General features: G+C 33.3%; 1 protein-coding gene across 1 annotated transcript; it reads right to left on the bottom strand.

The window, feature by feature from the left end:
- Positions 1 to 11,529: 11,529 nt before the first annotated feature.
- On the bottom strand, positions 11,530 to 20,242 carry LOC123690692. The gene is made up of 4 exons (XM_045634565.1): positions 20,143 to 20,242; positions 19,209 to 19,322; positions 18,326 to 18,433; positions 11,530 to 12,229 (listed from the first exon to the last, which is right to left on the bottom strand). Exons 1-4 carry the CDS (start codon positions 20,227 to 20,229, stop codon positions 12,119 to 12,121), a joined length of 420 nt encoding a protein of 139 aa, XP_045490521.1. The 5' UTR covers positions 20,230 to 20,242; the 3' UTR covers positions 11,530 to 12,118.
- Between the last annotated feature and the right edge of the window lie 705 nt (positions 20,243 to 20,947).

Genomic DNA, 20,947 nt, shown 5'->3' with positions numbered 1-20,947 from the left:
CCGGCCGATTTAATAGCCGCGTTTGGAAATTGCAGAAGAGTTATTTGGAACGTTTTGTTAATAATCTATACCAATATTATATAATGAGCGTGTTAGTTATAATTTGTAGTTCTTCTAGGCTAGTGTTTCCCAACCTTTTTTTGTACCATATACCTTAGCCACTAAAATTCGTATGCATCAATTCAACACATATATTTTAAAGAAAGATAAATGATATCATAATTTTCCTTTTTAGTAAGAAATTACTTGGAAATTGATACGATACACAGTAAGTAAAACATATAATAAAAAACTTAAATTCTAATTCCGATTAATTTGACTAAATTTTCGAAAAACCCTTTACAATCAAAGTCCTGTGGGGCGGTGGCCCGTTGGGAAAACTGCTCCAGGCGATATTCAAGATGAGAAGAACTCACTAAATACCGTGCTCGTGTAACTTGGTAAATAATTCATGAAAAGGACAAGATGAATTCAAACAAACTATTGTTCTACTATTTCTGTTTAGATATAGATTATATACATATTTAAGGTAAGGTAATATGCCACAGAGTTTTGTAATCCTAAAATATAGCACTGTATATAAAGATATGTTTAGGAATTTAATATTTATATATTTTTTCTCTCAAACATCACACTACAACAATCTCATACAATGCTATAAAAAAAGATATACATGTGTGAAAATATCATGAGAAATTAAGCAGGTCTAACCGAGTACCCTACCATATCTCAGCACATTCAGGCGGTGACTTACATACAAAAAAAACCATACGAAAAAATTATATTGAATTTTTAATTCATACTCAAAACGTTCTTTACAAGTTACGGAAATTTCATAAAATCAAATCTATCGTTTTTAAGGCCTCTTCTTGTACTTGAAATGTAATAACTTAATTCAGTTTTGATTGTTGGTTGGTTTAAAAAGTTTTAGTTTTAAAATTATTGATGATTGATTGACTATTGATAATGAAAATATTGATATACATGTCGCTTTTGTGAAGATAGAGAAGAAGAAATATATGTAAATATCTTTATAGTGGTTTTTGGTGTCCCGTTACCTCTCAATGGGATCTCTCATATTACTGCGCCTCGTTGATTGAAGGAAAGTAGGTATCTTACCAAAACAATTTTTCGCCGGAAATGTAACTAAGATCTTCTAGATTAGCGATTGTCGTTAATTAATATTATTTTCAATTTTCACCGAAAAATTGAAAATAATACCCTTGAGATATGTCACGATGTACAAATGAATTTAATATCATACATATAATATAACATATATATTGTATAATGTCATATTGTATTAATAGTCACTATTTTAAATGTTAGAGACATATAGTAACATTTATTGTATATACGTATAGTAAAAGCATAAATGTTATAAATTACTTAATGTGATATATTTTCTAACGTTTTCAACATATAGTCTAAGACATTTTTTTCACCCACCATAACCTATAAGAATTCAAAAAATATTATAAGAATTGATATTAGTTCAGTATCATTTTTTTTTATTCATCAAAACACTCCTGCCTTAACAGGTGACCCTAAATTAACAAGAGTGAACAATAAGTGAATAAAATTTACAGACGAAACAAAAAACGCAAATATATGAAATTAATTAGGAAAAACAACATTACAGAATTAAAAATATTCATATTTGGCTTTATTCAAGTTTCTTCAAATCATAAATGGAAAGGTTTTAACGATTGAAACAAAATATAGTGTACTATAAAATTTAACATATACTCAAACGGTGAAGAAAAACATCGCCGGGAAATTCGCTTGCCTTAGGCCCAAATACTCAACGGCGTGTGAGGCAAAGGAGGCTGATCACTTGTGTATTAGATTGACAAATGATCGTGAAACAGATACACAAATCTGAATCTGATCTAAAGATTTTACAATTGTCTTCTTCCACGTTTATATTTTCAACTATAGGAACAAAAAGTTTTTAGTTTAAGAACAATATAAATTTATTATAAATTGGACTTATCCTACGAAACTAATTTAAACAAAATACCTCTAACATAACTGTGAATGTAGCATAAAATATAGTGTATTAAAAAAAATATTTTATATGCCGTGTATATTGTATAGCTTATGTAAAATCTGTATTTACGGGTAATAGACTTTGCTATAGAAGTACAAAAAGTATGGGTATTTTAACAAAGTAGAAGCTATGAACAAATGAAAAACGAATCCATGCGTTTAATTGTGATTGATAACATGACGTAGCCGCGTATCAAGAGAATAATCAAAACTAAACAATCACAGCGAAACGAATGATGCCACCATTTCGTTTTTCATTCTATTTAGCTCCCTTTTTTACTTTTCTTGTATTATCACAGAGTGATTTGCCATAATGATATTTTAGTAAAAGGTGTAATGAATAAGAGATGAAAAAAAAAATACTAATCAAGGATAAAATAGCTTCGTCTTTCTTTTATGACATATCAATATTATGTGATCCCGTGTTTGCTACTTCTATCATTCCTGTCTTTAAAGAAGTATGTTTATTGGTTAGTTTAACAGTACTAAAAGCTTTTGAATTTAAAAATAAACCACTTAAATATATAGGGAAGTGAAGAGTACGTTGGTATTCTGTAATATAAACTTCCTGTTTTCTACAAATGGATTATCCTAACTTAAATATCTCGGAAGGTAAATTGTCAAGATTAGAGAATCGCGAATGTTCATTTCGTGACAAAATATAAAAACCACTGCATTTACGACTCATGCCAAATTATTTGCCGATCGCAAATTTAGATATAAAATATTTTTAAAATTATATTAAGTAATGTATTGCCAATATCTAACAAATAAGAAAAAAATGGGAAACAAAACGCTATTTGCTAATAAAATTAGAGATATTCCGTATAACAAATGGTTATGTAAGTATAAATTCTAATTGTTGTCATGTAAATAGTCTAAAACCTACATTGTATTTCCATTTGCCGTTCGTGTATATATCACTTGTAATTAAGATGTGTCTAAATATATATAATCCTAAAACATTACCTGTATTTTGTTTGCGTTAGATTTTCTATTTTTTTTTCTAAGTCTAATATTATAAAAAAATTTAAAATCTGTTGTGTAATACAAAAATCCAGTACGTAATAATTTTTAAAAATAATTTATAGATAGGTTAAAAATATTCAAATTATCATTTACATTTTCATTAATTTTTATCTATACTAGGTATTGTATGGGTAAATATTATTTGCTATTGTAAAACATAACTTAAAAAGAAAAATTATAAACTGTGAGTGCATATTGTTTACTTAGCTTAATTTAAGTGTTTTTTTGAATCATCAAAGATCACTTCTTTGTATACGAGATATTTATAACCGATGTACAATTTTCATATATCGTTCATGTTTCATACTATGTGAATATATAAATGTTTGTATGTTTAATAAATATTTAAAATACAAGCTATTATCTCTGTTTAATTACAACTACATATATCGCTATTTCTAATCCTGTTATCTATTCATACGCGCTCAATCCGCTGTAGCTGCAGTCCTAATAATGTCTTGGTGTTCAAAAGTAACTTGCCAATTTTCGTTAGGCCGACCTACTGATCTCCGAGCACTAGACCTGCTCAAAGTGCCCCGGATACACACTTGATATTTACACTTGTAGCTTCTGCTACTTTCATGGCTAGCACTGGTCATATAACATAGTATTGTAAGTACAGTCTAACATAACGTAACAATGAAACAATATCGCCAGTACTTGGCATATAATTTGAGATATCATTTTATTACAAGGAAATTAGTGATTACAATTTTGGCTACTGGATTCACAATATTTTCCGCTATTTTACAAACTAGTAGTCATATAAAGGAAAGGCTATTATGATCAAAGTTTATTTCAAGACTAGGGTTGAGACAAGGTTTTTCCTAATAAAGCTATGTTTCAACAACTGAACAACAAAATGTGGAACAACCCTGTTGGCTATTCTCCTATGCCTCATACTTCGTAGTTGGTGATAAGCCTTTTGAAGCAAATCGTCGACATGGTTCCTGATAGAAAGAAATCCATAGAAAGAAAAATCAACCTTTTTTTATAGATCACGGGGCAAACGGGCAGGAGGCTCAGGCAAGCAAGTGATACCGCCGCCCATGGACACTCTCAATGCTAGAGTGCCCGATGCGTTGCCGGCCTTTTAAGAATCTGTACGCTCTTTTCTCAAAGGACCCTAAGTCGAATTGGTTCGGAAATACTTCCGTGGGCAGCTGGTTCCACAAAGTGGTGGTGCTCGACAATAACTGCCTTTGAAAAACGCGCAGTTTTGGAACGGCGGACGTCGAGGTGATACGGGTGGAACCTCTGTTAAAAGATGGCTTTAAGCCACTACATCAACCGTATAATATATAAACCATTTAATTTTGACCAAATAATTGATAGGAATGCAAATCATCAATTCAATGACAAAATGGAAAATTAACAGTCCCATCTCGTTTCAGGGGTAATGCAAGTTCAATTACACAAATGACGACATATTGTCAGCGATTTGTGGCTGACAATTACCACATATTGCAGTAATTAATTCAACTATATGTTACTAAACTAACAGCCGATATATACGCCGTCTGTCAACCACAACTTGCATGAATAAATTAATGTTGCTTGCTTAGAATCTCTGTTTATACTGCTTACTATAAAAACCATTAAAATATATACCATCAGTATTCTGGAATTATATTTTATCGAATATGAACCAGTTATTACTGAATACGGAAAAGCTGTATATTCGACACCCGTTATATGGGAATAGTGATTTTTCTTTGTCTTTCGCGCATTAAGTTTTAGTCATAACGACGTAATCTTTCTCATGTTCAATGATCTGTGAAATCCGTTCTCGAAGACATGGAAGCCGTATCAATATATTTATGTCATAAACAGAATTTGTAATTATTTTATATTTTGTATATGATATTTTTTTGTATATTGCTTACCAACGCTAGATGATGAACATATTGATGATTGGAATAGTATAACTGAAAAAACTCGGCGTACCCTTATGCACATTTTTTCACCCGTCAAAGAAAGTGTAAAACAAATAAGATAGGATATTGGCACAGTTGAACTGTCATTTTCATACAAATGTCTATGCACAGACACCTATCCGACCTACCATGCATAGATTGTATCGATAGATGGCTATTACAATCCGTCGATTGGTTATTGGCACACGAACGTCGAGGATATACGGGTGGATTAACTAGTCTTGATGTGGTATACCTATATGCCAAACAAAATAAAAATTGTGGATCGTGCACTCAGTCTTTAATAAAAACAAATTATTTTTATTACCTACTGATGAAAACATTAGTTTCGAAGGCATTAAAAACTGACCATCTACTTCATATAAAACAATTGAAGAAATGTCTCTCGTTTAAAATGTGTGTGTAGTTTAATATTTAAAGTCAAAGAAATCAAGAGGCAAGAAACCTCACGAATTTTTATAAAAATCTCTATATTGTGAATTTAAAAGGCATCATTCCAAGCGTCAAATACTTAAGTGAAATATAATGAAAAGATCATTACCATTGAGCACCCTCATATCTTCGAAGTCCTACAATGTTATTAAAAGTAATGAACCCATTACGATGTTCTTATGTTTCAAAATTTTATTATACTGCCGTAAATTGACAGGACTTGCTTTTTGCTTTTAATTTTTTAAAGGTAGTACTGGCTGATAATAATAAGGTTAAGGTTTTATATTAAATTAATTAATATAAAACCTTAACCTTAAACATATTAAAAAATTAAAAAGTATATTTAATTACTTGATAATACAATTTTTAGCTACAAGGACAGAAGTTTTGGCGATAAGATGAATAATTATCAATTAATCTAATTAAAAAATCCTCAATTATTCCTCATTTTGTTGTTTATGATTTTTACCAAAAACAGTTAATCATCATGGTGTGTGCATGTTGCTCCCCCAACCGATACCAACGTATTATCTTACTTATCTTGTTGAACGATAGGTTGCGCTTTGTCGGTTCTACATATATTATGCGCACAGGAGAAGAGGTAATAGGCATATCTGACATTTATCTAAACAAAACATAAAATGTTATTGAATATTAAGCTACCCGCATCTGAATAGAAACCATATTCTGACAAAGGCAGCTTTGAAGTTAATAATATTGAGCGGAAAGGAAAAATGTATTGTGCAATCATCAAAGGACCTTAGACGGAAAATCAATCTAAGAAATGGAATATTTCAATCATTTTAAACTTTGAAAAGGAAATCGCTAAGTGCAACACCGATAGAAATGGATTCCGTGAATAACAAAATGATCGGGCCTACAACTTCAATATTAAAAATCCTATTTTTTTCTAAATAAACACATTTCCGCCTTCGGAACACATGAACATTATTTATTTCGTCGTCGCTTTGCGTAACTGGCGACATCTAAGATAAATTATTTATAACAAAAAACAGTTACACTAATCATATAGCCAAAGATGAAATATATGCACAAGGGTTCAAACCAAAGGAATCAATCATTTAATATAATTAACTGTTACACTGTTGGAGCAGTGCGTACAACTCTTACCCCTGAGGTTATAAGTTCGAACTCTGTGTATGCACTAATTTCCTTTTGTTGTGCGCATTTAATATTAGCTCGAACGGAGAAGCAAAATATTGTACGGAAGCCGGCTTGTCTTAGACCCAAAAAGTTGACGGTGTGTGTCAGGGACAGGATGATCACCTACCCACCTACCTATATTACATTTACAAATGATTTTAAACAGATACAGAGTGTGAGGCCCAGAACTAAAAAAGGTTTATCGCTGAATTAATTACTTATTTAAGCAGTACCTAATACGGCTGTGTTATGTGATGGTCTAGACTTCTAGAGTGAGGGTATTGCATTTCGGCGAAATTATATTTTATTCATAAAATTGTATAGTATAGAAATTTAATGTAATGTCTAGCTAAATTCAGAATTTTTAAAACTTTTGTAATGCGATAGGGCTGCCGATTGGGAATTGTAAGTTACAATATATCAGGGTTGGTCTGAGTAGAAAAAAGACGCATAGAATAGACGCACATAGATAGACGCACAAAGGGAAACATGAGCTACCCGGTAAGCCTATGATCCATAAAGTCGACGGCCTGTTTGCCGTAGTTTCGATCCCCAGCTGTGCACCTATGGACTTTATTTCTGTGTACGTATTTAACATTCCTCTTTTGCCTGTAGCCTCCTGTGCCTGACACACACCGTCAACTTTTGAGTCTAAGGCAAGCCGGTTTCCTCACGATGTTTTCGTGCACCGTTCAAACAAATGTTAAATACGTACATAGAAATAAAGTCAATTGGTGCACAGCCGGGAATCGAAACTCCAATTAACAGGTATGAGAGTCGCACGGTGAAGCCACTAAGAGATCTCTTAAAAAAACGTTTACTGTGTTTTAAAAAAAAAAGGTTTTTGTGAAAATAAACCTAACCGTATTCTCGGAAAATTTGTAATTTCACGGTATTAAAATCGTCAAAGCCTCTGCCAGGATTATCTTGTTTTTGAAAGGCTTTAGAGGCATATTAAACTACGATGTCGCTAACCAAGATATCGTTAAATGAATTTTAAAATTATTTTTTTAATAAATGAACAACAGCTTTTACAGTAACAATGTTTTAATATGATAAATATTTAGGTTCTCATCACACATAGGACAAACATTATGCAAAGGGCGCATATTATTCGGTGTTTTAGTTTACTTAACGAAATACATAGGTTAACGTACCTCTTTCATTGTCCGTAGAGTGAGGTGGCAAAAGTTATTTTATTTATAAGTGCCTATAGTAGTTAGTAAATCTCTTGTATTTTTTATTATGTAATTTAATGTGTTTTTTATAAATAAAAATTTGTATACTGTGAAAACTTTCCTAGTATGTATCTAATGTGTAATGTATTAACTAGTTGACTATAGTTAAAATAGACATCGAAAAACGCATTTACGATTCACCTAGTGGTTAGTCATTTAACTATAGTTAATGTAAGAAATGGTTATACCATTTTTAACTACCGATCAAAAAAATTGTGCTTAATTTACTAATCAGTCTTATGTTAGGCTAAATCGTAATGTTCCATGATGTCTTATTGAATACACATGTATAAAAAGAAATCGGTCCACAAACCAACAGTATTAAAGGTTTTTATAGTTTTACTACCGGTTCCAATAAAACAATAAAAATCTTATTCACGTATAAATATAAAAACGATACCCAAGAATACAAGTACTAAAGACTTTTCTTTCTAACTCATTGAATTTTACGCTTCGTTCAGATTCCTTCCATTGAAGTTATATTTAGACAAACCTTTATATAAAGGAGCAAGCCTTTTTATACTCAATACGTTAAATATTAACACCTGTGACTTCTACTGATAGGTTAATTCGTATATTATGACACTATATTAACGTATAATAAAGCTGTATATCTCGTAAATATCTATCATGGGAAGGATATGTAAATTATTTTTTTATTCAAAATCAAAAATCATTTATTCATATCGGTAACATAATGTGCACTTATCAACGTCAAAAAAAAATACATTAAATGAATCTAATTTTACATTTACTGCCAGTTCTCAAATCAAGAAGTTCCGCGGGCAGCTGTAGGGGCTACCTATTCAACTCAGACGTGACACTCATCTTCTTCAACTTTTTTCAATCCCAAAAATCATTTCAAATTGTCAGGTCCTTTTAACCATATGTTATGCTCTTCCATTGTGTTTATAACATATTCCAACCCACAGCTCATCTTTCATAGGCAATCCATTTAGGATCTCCGCCATTAAGCTGACAAATTATTTAAGAATAAAATATTTATTTATTATTTAAGAATAAAATAAAGCAACTCTTAATGTCTTAACTCTATATTACTATTATGTGTGTTGTTGTCATGTATTATTTTTTGTATCATATGGTTGTATAAGTGTAACCTGTTGTGGATGCATCCAGTGTGTTTGTATTTGTTTTATTTTTGACTTTGTTTTTATTAACGATGTCTCTGTTTGGTTTCCCAATAAATAAATAAAAAGAACTGCTGAAAAGCTGAAACAGGCTGCCGACTCCATACAACTGGTTTCTTCCCTGTCATCTTTAAAACACTTATGTATAAACATTTTTTATCCTTATCCTATCCTGATTAATCGTGACTTGACTTGTAATTGTAACGTGTAATTCTTGTATTTCCTTTTTTTTAGTATTGCATCGCTTTCATGAATCCGTAAGTTTAGCATTTTATTTTTTAGCTTGCTATTTAAAAAAAATCTATTACTTTAGATTAAATAAAGGTTATATAATTTTTACTGATCATTTTTCTTTTTAATCTTTTCTCATACTAGGGTTGCTTGTGTGTGTAGTGTGAATAAATAAATAAATATATCATATTCCAGAGTATCATTTACAATATTTTGAGGATTCCCCTCAGTTGAGGGCGGAAGTTTGAAATATGTATTTAATTAGAATCTTCTCGAATAGCTGTTCGCTAATTTGCCGACGACGTTGGTTGATGACAATACCTTTCCTTTAATAAATGCCTACAATGAATATTTCTGTGCATTCAAAGTATATATTAAATTTGTAGGTAACTTAATTATTAAAATAAGATTTTACGATAACTTGGCAATGGACTCGGTTCTCTCAATCTATACCTATGGTAATTGATTTCTGACATCTTGGTATGCTAATTATGGTCTTAATAGTCATAGTATTTAGTAAAACAAAATTTTGTCAGGTTCGTGTATTTTTAGAGTAGCTATCTATAGCCTCTTTAATAAAAACATAATCCAGTTAATGTTAAAATATTTACTTCGTTATAGTACGAGATCCGGCTGCAGGTTAGAGCGCTAATCGGATATTTGCTAAAAACCAAATTTTTATAATTAGAATGTATTTCTACCAAGTTGCTTCTCAAAATTTGGCCGCTACTATTTTAAATTAAATAACGTATTTTGAATTACTTTTTATAAAACATTTCGCTTGTTATTTAAATAAAATATCGTCTACATGAAAGCAATTTACATAAAAATTTAATAAAATCACGGGTACACCTGGCCGCACTTCTTCACAGCCAGGTGTAAACAGGTATGATTTCGATACATTTATACGTTCATAACGTAGGTATATTTATTAATTATATATCATATTGAAGCAATTTTTTTCTATTAATTATCGTAGATGGGCGTCAAAATGGGCGTTAAAAATGACGCAAATTTGGCTTAACTGCTGTTAAAGATGATATAATATTAAAGGTAGAGTGACAGAAAGTTAACGCATAACATCATTTGTTAGACGAGAATAGCGTATGCCGCCTGTGCGACGCTTTTAAGGCCACTGCGCATGAGTCGAATGTTAAGCCGGGTTTCCACCGCGAAAGGGTAATGAGTGGGAAATGGTTAGGCGGGACGGACGCCTTTTAAATGAAATAGGTTTACATTTCCACCAACAAAGAGATTTGTCTGTTGATTTCCACTGCAAAAGGAAAATGAGAGAGAGGAATCAGCGGAGCGAGCTGAACGAAAAATGAGAAATGGAAAATGAACAATCAGTTTACACAGAGAGCGAGTTCAGTTGGAGTTTTGAACGTGCGGTAGTGTTTTGTTGCGAATTTGCGATGTTGTCGAGTGACACGGGATCAAGTGAAGACAGTGATTATGTATACAGAAAGAAAAAGTACATATGTATTATCTTAAGCTTAGAAAAAAACGTGCAAGACGGAGATTTCGGTTATGCCAGCACATTCGAGAAAGAACATTGAAAGGGGAATATAGGCTATTCTACGATTTAGACGATGAAAAATTTAATAACTATATAAGGTAATATGTACTTTTTCTTTCTGTATACAATATAATCACTGTCTTCACTTGATCCCGTGTCACTCGACAACATCGCAAATTCGCAACAAAACACTACCGCACGTTCAAAACCCCAACTGAACTCGCTCTCTGTGTAAACTGATTGTTCATTTTCCATTTCTCATTTTTCGTTCAGCTCGCTCCGCTGATTCCTCTCTCTCATTTTCCTTTTGCAGTGGAAATCAACAGACAAATCTCTTTGTTGGTGGAAATGTAAACCTATTTCATTTAAAAGGCGTCCGTCCCGCCTAACCATTTCCCACTCATTACCCTTTCGCGGTGGAAACCCGGCTTTAGTGTTCTCAACCACCAGAGTAACTGAGTTAATAACTAGGTAATCCATAAAATTTGTCTTCGTTTTGATAGACAAATTTAAAAATTAAAAAAAAAATAAAAATGAAAAATGATTCAAAAAATATATTGTATCATATTATCACTATATGGACTTTAAAAAATAATAAAGCCAAGGTTAATTGTAAAATTATGTTTTCTTGTGAAAGTATTGTTTTAAAAAAAATCAGATTTTATTCAATTATTTAATCGTCTGTTACATATTAATACAACATTCAAGCAAATTACTTATTTTATTCTGGCCGGAAAGCGAAAATAAAACTGGCAAGGATCATAAATAAAAATAATATACTACATCAACACTTTATTTTGAACAATTTTAAACATTCACAATCAAGCACACAATTCCATTTCAGACAACTAAATCTGTTATATTTGACATCAAAATGCAATTTCTTCGTTGGTACAAATGATTCGTACCACATAAAAACAATATTAAATATGTAGTAATAAATCTATACTAATACTACAAAAGGAACGATTTTTTGGTAAGAAACTCAAATTCTACTGAACCGCTTTCTTTCACCATTGTAATTCTCCCTGAATAACATATCAGATTTTTTGTTCAAGGATGTAAAAGGAAAAATTAGTATTTCCAATTTGAAAATACTTTTTGATGTTCCTTATTTGAAGTCGGTTAAAACATACATATTCACAGAGTTTGGAATTTTGTTCTTATATTTATAAAATATAACTAAATATTGCGGTCCACATAATTTTACGATGTCATTAAATATAAATTCTCTGTATATTTTGAATATATCTTAAATTTGATTTTGTTTTTAAATCAAAGACTTGTGTACATAACATTTTAATACAGTTAATTTTACATATTATCACATAGTACGAATCATACATTGCATTATATTTATAATTGTAATTAACTCAAATTCCGTTGCCTCTGACCAAACGGCATTTTAGGCATACCACGAGGTTTGTCGTGTTTCTTCACAGATAATATAATGTCGCTTGTCACCAACTTGTCTAAAGTCTGCAAAAAAAAGGTTTTAATAAAAAATGATATTTCTGTATCAGATTAATATAACTACAAAGTATCGCGATCATAGAATTGATAATGAATTGGCCACTAGTACTAAAAATAACCATTTCAGAAAATGAAATAATTTAGATATACATACACATGTATGTGTAAATGGTGAAAGTGGTTATTTTATAAAATAAGAAATATTAATAAATTATTTATAATATTATAAAATGAGAATTATTAATATTAAAAAAATGGAACGTGTTATAATGACATATTTTTAGTTTCCAAAATCATTTTAGTGACATTTTACAGTTAAGATATAATTTTGTATTCAAATTTAGAATCCCGAAATAATTGTTTTTTTTTCTTAAGACAAAATGGCCTGGTAACAAGGCCTAGCAATAATTGTCATCTGTAGCCAGTAGACAAGAAATATCGAATCAACATGGGGTATAGACTATAGACATATTGCCCATAGACGATTAAAACTAATCAATATATCAGATAGATATTTATAACGTTTTTTTCCGTCGTTGCGGGTTTAAGTGTTAACACGTGTTTCGGATTTAATTATTTAGTTTTTTCTATTTTTATCGTAGTTTAAGCTGACTTATCTAATTGGTGGTGGTTAATTAATAACATCAACTAATAACGTAAGTTATTTTTATTTATTTTTTAATTTTTCCCTTTAACTTGTTATATTTTTAGTAGTCCTTAATGGAGAAACATCCTCCAGACCCTCCGGATCCTCCGGATAGGGTCTCTTCTCCGGTTGAGTTAATGGATTCATCCCCCTCAATGTTTTCCCATCCCGGTGTCAAACGCAGACTCGACACTGACAAAGAAGTTTTAATGGAACCCTCTAAAAAACCATTGATTGAAGGCCGGTCATCTGCTGATGATGTCAACCCTGGGTTTTATACCCATCCATCATTAACTGACTCACCCAAGACTTACCTTGTCAATGACAAGGGTCCTTTTATAGTACATGTTTCTTGCCCTGAAGCTGACCCATCCGCTGGTACATCAATCCGCCCAATTAAGTTTGGTCACTTCTTGGTCAAAAACAAAGTAGCCAACATTGTTCGAGATGGTGTTAAGAAAGTGGGTCGTAACAGAATATCTGTTGAGTTTAAGTCGGGTTTAGATGCCAATAATTTTATATCTAGTCCCATAGTACCTTCCAGCAATTATTCTGTTACTATTCCCAATTATAATGTTTCCCGTATGGGCCTTGTGAGAGGTGTCCCAGCTGATTGGTCGATGCAAGAATTTGTTGAGACTGTTGAAATTCCCGAAGGTTTTGGTATAGTCCTCAAGGCCAGACGCCTAAATCGCAAGACAATCTCCGATGGTCAAATTACATGGACTCCAACACAAACCGTTGTTTTGACGTTTCAAGGACAAAATCTTCCGGAGAGAATATTCTCCTGTCATAATTCCCTCCCCGTAGATACTTACCAACTTCCGACAATCCAGTGTCTTAACTGTTGCAGATTTGGCCATGTTAAGTCACAATGCCGGTCGAAACCTAGATGTTTTCGTTGTACTCTAGCCCATTCTGGCGATGAATGTAATATCCCGGAAACAAAATCATTATGTTTATTTTGTACTGCCCCACACTTTGCAACCAACAAAGCATGCCCCGAGCATAATAGACAAAGAAATATTAAACACTGTATGTCGCAGGAAAATATATCCTATCTGGAAGCATCAGCTCGCTTTAGACCTAGCAGTGGCAAATCTTTTGCAGATTCTGCAAAAGCTACCTCGTCCTCTTCATTCAGTTTATCCCAGCCCATTATTATACCTTCCCAAGTATCCCCCCAGACTACATCATACAGGAAAACTATATTTCTCCCTTCTCGCTCTAGGCCAACATCAGGTAAATCTTATGATAAAGCGGCCCATGAGGCCATTACTTCCAATTTACCCTCATGTTTACCAAATGGTTGTGCCATAAGCCCCTCTTCCCTTATCAACAATGAAGTTTCCCCTAATGAAAATCTTCTTGACTGCTTATGGTCATTGATTTGTAACATGCTATCTAAGTATGATGATATCCCCGTACCGTCCCACGTTGCCCAAAAAATCAACTTGCTCCACTCATTTGTTACCAAAAATGGCGAATCTGGTGATTCAGTGGAATTGTAAGAGTATTCGTAATAAAAAATCCGAATTAGCCTTTCTGATCAACAAATTCTCTCCATCTATTCTAGCCATATCGGAGACTTGGTTATTGCCGGATTCCCGCTTTAGGGTTTCTGGGTATCGTTGTCTCCGAGATGACAGGGATGATGGCTATGCTGGCTGTGCCTTTTTGGTCAGTCGATCTCTCACCTTCCACTCATTATCCCTTCCTCATAGTGATGGTATTAATGCTGTGGCTATGAGGGCTTTTAATATCTCATTTATTTCTGTTTATATTCCCCATCCTCATTTTGACCTCATTTCTGATTTACGTTCTATTATCCTTTCGGTTCCTCCTCCTGTTGTCATGTTGGGTGATTTCAATGCCCACCATGTTGCTTGGGGTTGTCATTCCTCAGATTCTTTTGGGTCCCTTCTACTCGATTTACTTGATGATATAAACATAAGTGTCTTGAATAATGGGTGTCCTACGAGAAGGTGTCTTCCATCTCAGAATCCCGCTAGCGCAGTGGATTTATCACTTTGTTCTCCTGATCTCTTCCCTTTTCTATCCTGGCGGGTTTTTGAGAGCACATGTGGAAGTGACCATTTCCCTATTTTCATTGATCTCCCATCCAATTTAAGGAGTGTTATTCGCCATTCTCCTCTCTTAAAATTTAATCTGAACCAGGCCAATTGGTCAGACTTTTCATCCACTATGGACTCAAAAATAGCTGCGCTCCCCGCAGTTTCTGCTGAAAACTGTCTATCTTCATACAATGATTTTATCAATTCCCTTAACTCATCTGCCTGTTTACATATTCCTCTTAAACCTTCAACACATAGAAAAATTTCCCCTCCTTGGTGGGATTCCGAATGCACAGAGATGATTCAAAAAAGAAAAGCATCAGAAAGGTCATACAGTCTCTGCATGACCTTGGAAAACTTTTTAATTTATCAACAAGCCTCTGCAGCTGCTCGTAGACTTTTTAATAAAAAAAAACGTCTTGGGTGGCATAAGTTTTGTGAGAGCATGTCTCCTGGTACCCCTTCGTCTGTGGTTTGGAGGCAGATCAGAAGATTCCGATGTTCGCTCAATTCCTACGATGTCCCTTTCAATGATCCTTCCAGCTGGATTACCTCCTTTGCCGACAAATTGGCTCCTTCTTCAGTCCCTTTTTATGATTGTCTTCCTTTTAAGTATAATTCTTTTATCCCCTCTTCAAACAGTCTGGATTGTCAATTTTCCTTGGAAGAACTCAACAAATCATTAAATGGTCTTTCTGACTCTTCCCCTGGAGTAGATGGAATCCCCTACTCATTCCTCATAAATTCTTCGTTAGGCACGAAAAGATACTATCTTGATTTAGTCAACATATTTTTCGATCTTGGAATTATTCCTGACTCATGGAATCGACAAATCGTCATTCCACTGCTTAAACCTGGCAAGGACCCATCAGATTTCTCTTCATACAGACCTATTGCTTTGTCTTCCACCCTCTTAAAAATTATGGAATATATGATTAAAAATCGTTTAGAATGGTTTTGTGAAAATAACAATATCCTCGCAAAATCCCAGTTCGGTTTCAGGAAGGGCTTGAGTACGACGGATAGTTTAAGTGTCATAACCACCGATATTCGGATTGCTTTTAAAAAGAAACAGTTCTTTGTGGGTGTTTTCTTGGATATCGCATCTGCGTATGACCACGTGCTGGTTCCAGTGCTCAGGCAAAAAATGCTTCAGCTGAGTATCCCTGAGAAGTTAGTACGTTTTATTTGCAATTCTATTTCGTGTCGTTGTGTTATTATAAGATCCCAAAATACCGTGCTGTCTCCTAGATCTATATGGAGGGGCTTACCTCAAGGTTCTGTGTTGAGTCCACTCCTGTATAATATTTACACCTATGATCTGGAGCTTGTAGTGAATTCCTTCTGTCAGATCCTTCAATACGCGGACGATGTAGCCTTATACCTTTCATCAAATTCAATTGAAGAAGCATCATCACGCATAAATTCGGCTCTGGATTACTTGGGTGATTGGTTAGATGATCATGGTCTTTCCATTTCTGTGTCCAAATGTACGGCAGTCACGTTTACTAGAAAATACAGGGTTCCTCAATGTAACATTTCATTTAAAGGGTCCCCGGTGTCTTGCTCTAAGCATGTAAAATTTTTAGGCCTTATTTTAGACTCAAAATTAAACGGTGTTCCCCATTTCAACCATGTCATTAAAAAAAGTGAGAAGGGTGTTAACGTTCTTCGTTCGTTATCTGGTGTGAGATGGGGAGCACATCCCTACTCGCAAAAGCTTTTATACAATGCTGTAGTACGAAGTCATTTTGATTATGGCACCTTCCTTTTAGATCCTGGCAACAAGCAAGCCCTTGACAAAATTTCCAAAATTCAATCAAAATCTTTACGCATCATCCTTGGTGCTATGAAATCCTCACCCATCAATGCTCTCCAAATAGAATGTGCTGACCCCCCCCTGTATCTGCGTAGACAATTTTTAAGTGACCGATTCTTCATCAAAGTCCTTCAATATTCTTCACACTCCATCTTGTCCAAATTACGTCGCTTATCTTCTCTTACGATGCCATCTAGTACAGGTAATGTTCCATGCCTATTACTCAGTTTTAAGAAACTATCTCGTCTTCCTAATCCCGTTGAAAGTTTCCCTAGTAATCCCTTGTTTTTAAATAGTTACGAATCCCTCATTTTTGACCCTAAAATAATTTTAAACTTTGGAATTGATATAAAATCCCCCCAAGCTTCCATTTCTTTTCTAGAAAAAATTTCTAAAGACTGGCAGGGATGGTTGCCGATGTATACTGATGCCTCCAAGTTTCCCAGTAATGAGTGCATCGGTGCGGCTGTATGGGTCCCTTCATACAAAACAGTTTTGAGCTATAAACTTCCTCCTTTGACCTCCGTATTTTCAGGTGAAGCTTTTGCAATTCTGGAGGCTGTTTTGTACGCTGAGTCCCATAACCTGAATAAAGTTACAATTTTTTCCGATTCTCGCAGCTGCTTACAGGCAATTCTTTCTAATCCATTTAGATCTAAAAAAAAACATATTACAATTTTAAAAATAAGAGAAGCTTTGTTTAGGTGTAGTAAAAAAGATATTCAAATTGTACTTATATGGATACCTAGTCATTGTGGTATAGCGGGTAATGAAACTGCTGACTCTTGTGCAAAAGGTGCTATTTTCTGCGGGTCTTGTCAGCACCCTAACATCTCAGCCCACGACCTAACAGCTCTTGCATACTCCCACCTTCTAAAATCCTGGACTATTGATTGGCAATCTTCTAAAGAAAAAACCGGCAAGCACTATGCCAATATTCAATATTCAATCCCTTCTTCGCCGTGGTTTTTTAAACATAAGTTTTTAAGCAAAAAGGTCACATCTTTAATCTGCCGTCTTCGTATAGGGCACGCTTGTACTCCCGTTCACTTAGCCAAAATTAAAATTAAAGACAGTTCTCTCTGTGAGTGTGGTATGGACGAAGGCTCGACAGATCATATATTTTTTAACTGTTCTCTAATTAATGACTCGTTATATGACCACCTACCTCCAAACTTCCCTCGTCCATGTAACCTTAACTCCCTTCTTTCCCTCCCATCCAGTCCTATCGTCAAAATGTTAGGGAAATTTATTTCTGCTAATAAATTAAACTTATAGGATTCTCCCCTCCATAACTTGTAGTATTATGTTAACCTCTTGTATATATTAGTATATATTTATGATTGAAGTAAGCTTTGTGTGTGTTGTCTTTTTTCTGTGAAGTCATTTTTGTTTTGGGTAACTCTGCTTAGATTTAATTCAATCCATCAAATCTATCCTCACCGTGATAATGCTTAGAACGTGACATTGGCGGAATTGTGATTGACACAGAAGTCGCCATTAAAAATAAAATGAATGAATGAATGAATGATATTTATAACAGGCATAGTACTTGTACATACCTGATCATCTATGAGATCGCGATCCCGTAAAGCCTTTTCGATATTTTCAAAAGTCTTTTCAAGATCTTTGTCATTCTTTTGTTTTACCGCTTCCTGTGCTGCTTTTATCTGTAAAAATAATTAACATTAAACTATTATACATATTTTTTTTAATTTTATAGATAAGCATAAATTAAACGTTTAAAAGTATTTCAAACAACTTTTCGCCATATCGCAAATATCATCTGATATATGATTGCTCAATTCTACAATTCCAAAACATCACAGTTTCTCAATTTGTTCCGGCTCGAAGGACCAAAATGAACGATTTGGGGGAAGCTTTAAATAACCGCTTCAATTATACTAATAGCACTCTATACTGATTTAGAAACTGATGAATTTAGTGGTTTTTAAATTGGTCCGTTCATAAATGTTCCTCGTTGCCAATGGGGCCGTTAAAGTACGTAAGCTGATTAAGTGTAATTCATCCCTCCTCCCCCTCCTCTTGTCAACAAAAGCAAAGCTATCTAAAATAATAATAATATATGGACGCATTAATTTTTGATAGGAATCGAAAATGCATTTAATTGTAAAGCAATACAATAATAAAAAAAAGTAAATAATTACTGTTGACGTAATCATAAAAATATATGAAAATCAAATACCCTATAGTACATACTTAATACTTAAATGGCCCTAATATGAATAAATTTATGTACAATTTTACCACATATTTTTACATAAACATATTAAACTACATGAATGAAACATGTTACAAAAAACCTTTGGCTTAGCTTCTATAGCTTCCCAAATCGGAGTAACATAAGTAATGGACCTCAATTTTTTTAGCTAATTAATCTTACATATAACCCTTTAACCGATTTTAGACCGTTAACAAACATACCGTCTCTGAAAAGAACGTGTGTTTGTCTATTCTACTCGGAGAGTCTATATCCAAAACACCTCTTAGAATTGGCAAGGCATCGTCAATCCTACCCACTTGACATAAAGCTATGACCTGAAAAAAAAATATTTTAAATATAACCTTTACTAATATAATTGAATTTTTTTTAAATTATTTTAGCATCAAAATACGGTCGATCTACAACTTTTTGAAGACATTTGCCGCGCACGTGTTGGAACCAGCACCAATTCATATAAGCATATTTCAGATCCAATTCGACTAAGGGTCTAGGTCCACCAAGGTCAGGAGTTGGACTGACCAGATCAAGTCTGCCGCATGAGGTTAATGAGTACAGCAGGATAAACTCTAACAGGCAACGATGGAGAAACGTCCTGAAGCCCATCTGTCTGCCCATCAATCTGCCCTTTTAATGTCAAGAGTGTACCCTAAGAGTCCATAGCCCCTCCCTGTTCTATGAAGATACACATTTGCATATGTTATAACAAATACCCCTGATTTCCTAGAATTCTGACAGCTATCATTTTTTGACATGTCAGAGATGGTAAACCTTTTTGGCGGGGCACAATTTTCAATTTCAATATGAATCTGAACATGAGTCTATACATACATTTAATTTGTTAGTGAATGTATTAAATTTATTAAATGCTTTTGCCACATTAAAAATGGTTTTACGTCGAGTGATAATTACGTCACTTTTTATAATAATCAGTAAAAAACACAAGTAGTACCAGTTAAGATAACATTTTATTTTATTAAAAAGTTTTACTAAACATGGAATTAGTAGGCAGTGATTAAAGTTAATTCGATATATCGTTCGTGATATTGAAGTCAGAATTCTACGGAAATAAAAATTAGAGTATACTTGCCTATAGAAAAAAGAAATATTTAATATACATTATTTCATAGTACTTACTTTAATATTCCTAATTGTGACGTAATGCGGTGTTTGTAACGATATACACTCTAGAGCTATGTGTGGTTCATTATTCCTTAAAGCCATGGCTGAAATAAAATAAAAAATATTTTATCAATAGTATACATTTTTAAGAGCCCAATATTTGTTACTTATCCAAGACATAATATATGTTACGCAAAACAGACCAATTTCCTACTTACGTACTTTTTCTTTCTGTATACAATATAATCACTGTCTTCACTTGATCCCGTGTCACTCGACAACATCGCAAATTCGCAACAAAACACTACCGCACGTTCAAAACCCCAACTGAACTCGCTCTCTGTGTAAACTGATTGTTCATTTTCCATTTCTCATTTTTCGTTCAGCTCGCTCCGCTGATTCCTCTCTCTCATTTTCCTTTTGCAGTGGAAATCAACAGACAAATCTCTTTGTTGGTGGAAATGTAAACCTATTTCATTTAAAAGGCGTCCGTCCCGCCTAACCATTTCCCACTCATTACCCTTTCGCGGTGGAAACCCGGCTTTAGTGTTCTCAACCACCAGAGTAACTGAGTTAATAACTAGGTAATCCATAAAATTTGTCTTCGTTTTGATAGACAAATTTAAAAATTAAAAAAAAAATAAAAATGAAAAATGATTCAAAAAATATATTGTATCATATTATCACTATATGGACTTTAAAAAATAATAAAGCCAAGGTTAATTGTAAAATTATGTTTTCTTGTGAAAGTATTGTTTTAAAAAAAATCAGATTTTATTCAATTATTTAATCGTCTGTTACATATTAATACAACATTCAA

This window comes from Pieris rapae, chromosome 3, assembly GCF_905147795.1.
Source record: "Pieris rapae chromosome 3, ilPieRapa1.1, whole genome shotgun sequence".
NCBI classification, from domain to species: Eukaryota; Metazoa; Arthropoda; class Insecta; order Lepidoptera; family Pieridae; genus Pieris; species Pieris rapae.
The sequence above is the reverse complement of the archived record's forward strand: the minus strand, read 5'-3'. Positions and strand labels throughout refer to the sequence as shown.

What these genes read in the sequence shown, in the direction of transcription:
- LOC123690692 (XM_045634565.1), bottom strand. Translation starts at nt 20,229, where the DNA reads ATGGCTTTAAGGAATAATGAACCACACATAGCTCTAGAGTGTATATCG. An exon ending in ACACGTTCTTTTCAGAGACG is followed by an intron (nt 18,434 to 19,208) that starts GTATGTTTGTTA and finishes TTATTTTTACAG; the next exon opens with ATAAAAGCAGCACAGGAAGC. An exon ending in GCGATCTCATAGATGATCAG is followed by an intron (nt 12,230 to 18,325) that starts GTATGTACAAGT and finishes TTTTTTTTGCAG; the next exon opens with ACTTTAGACAAGTTGGTGAC.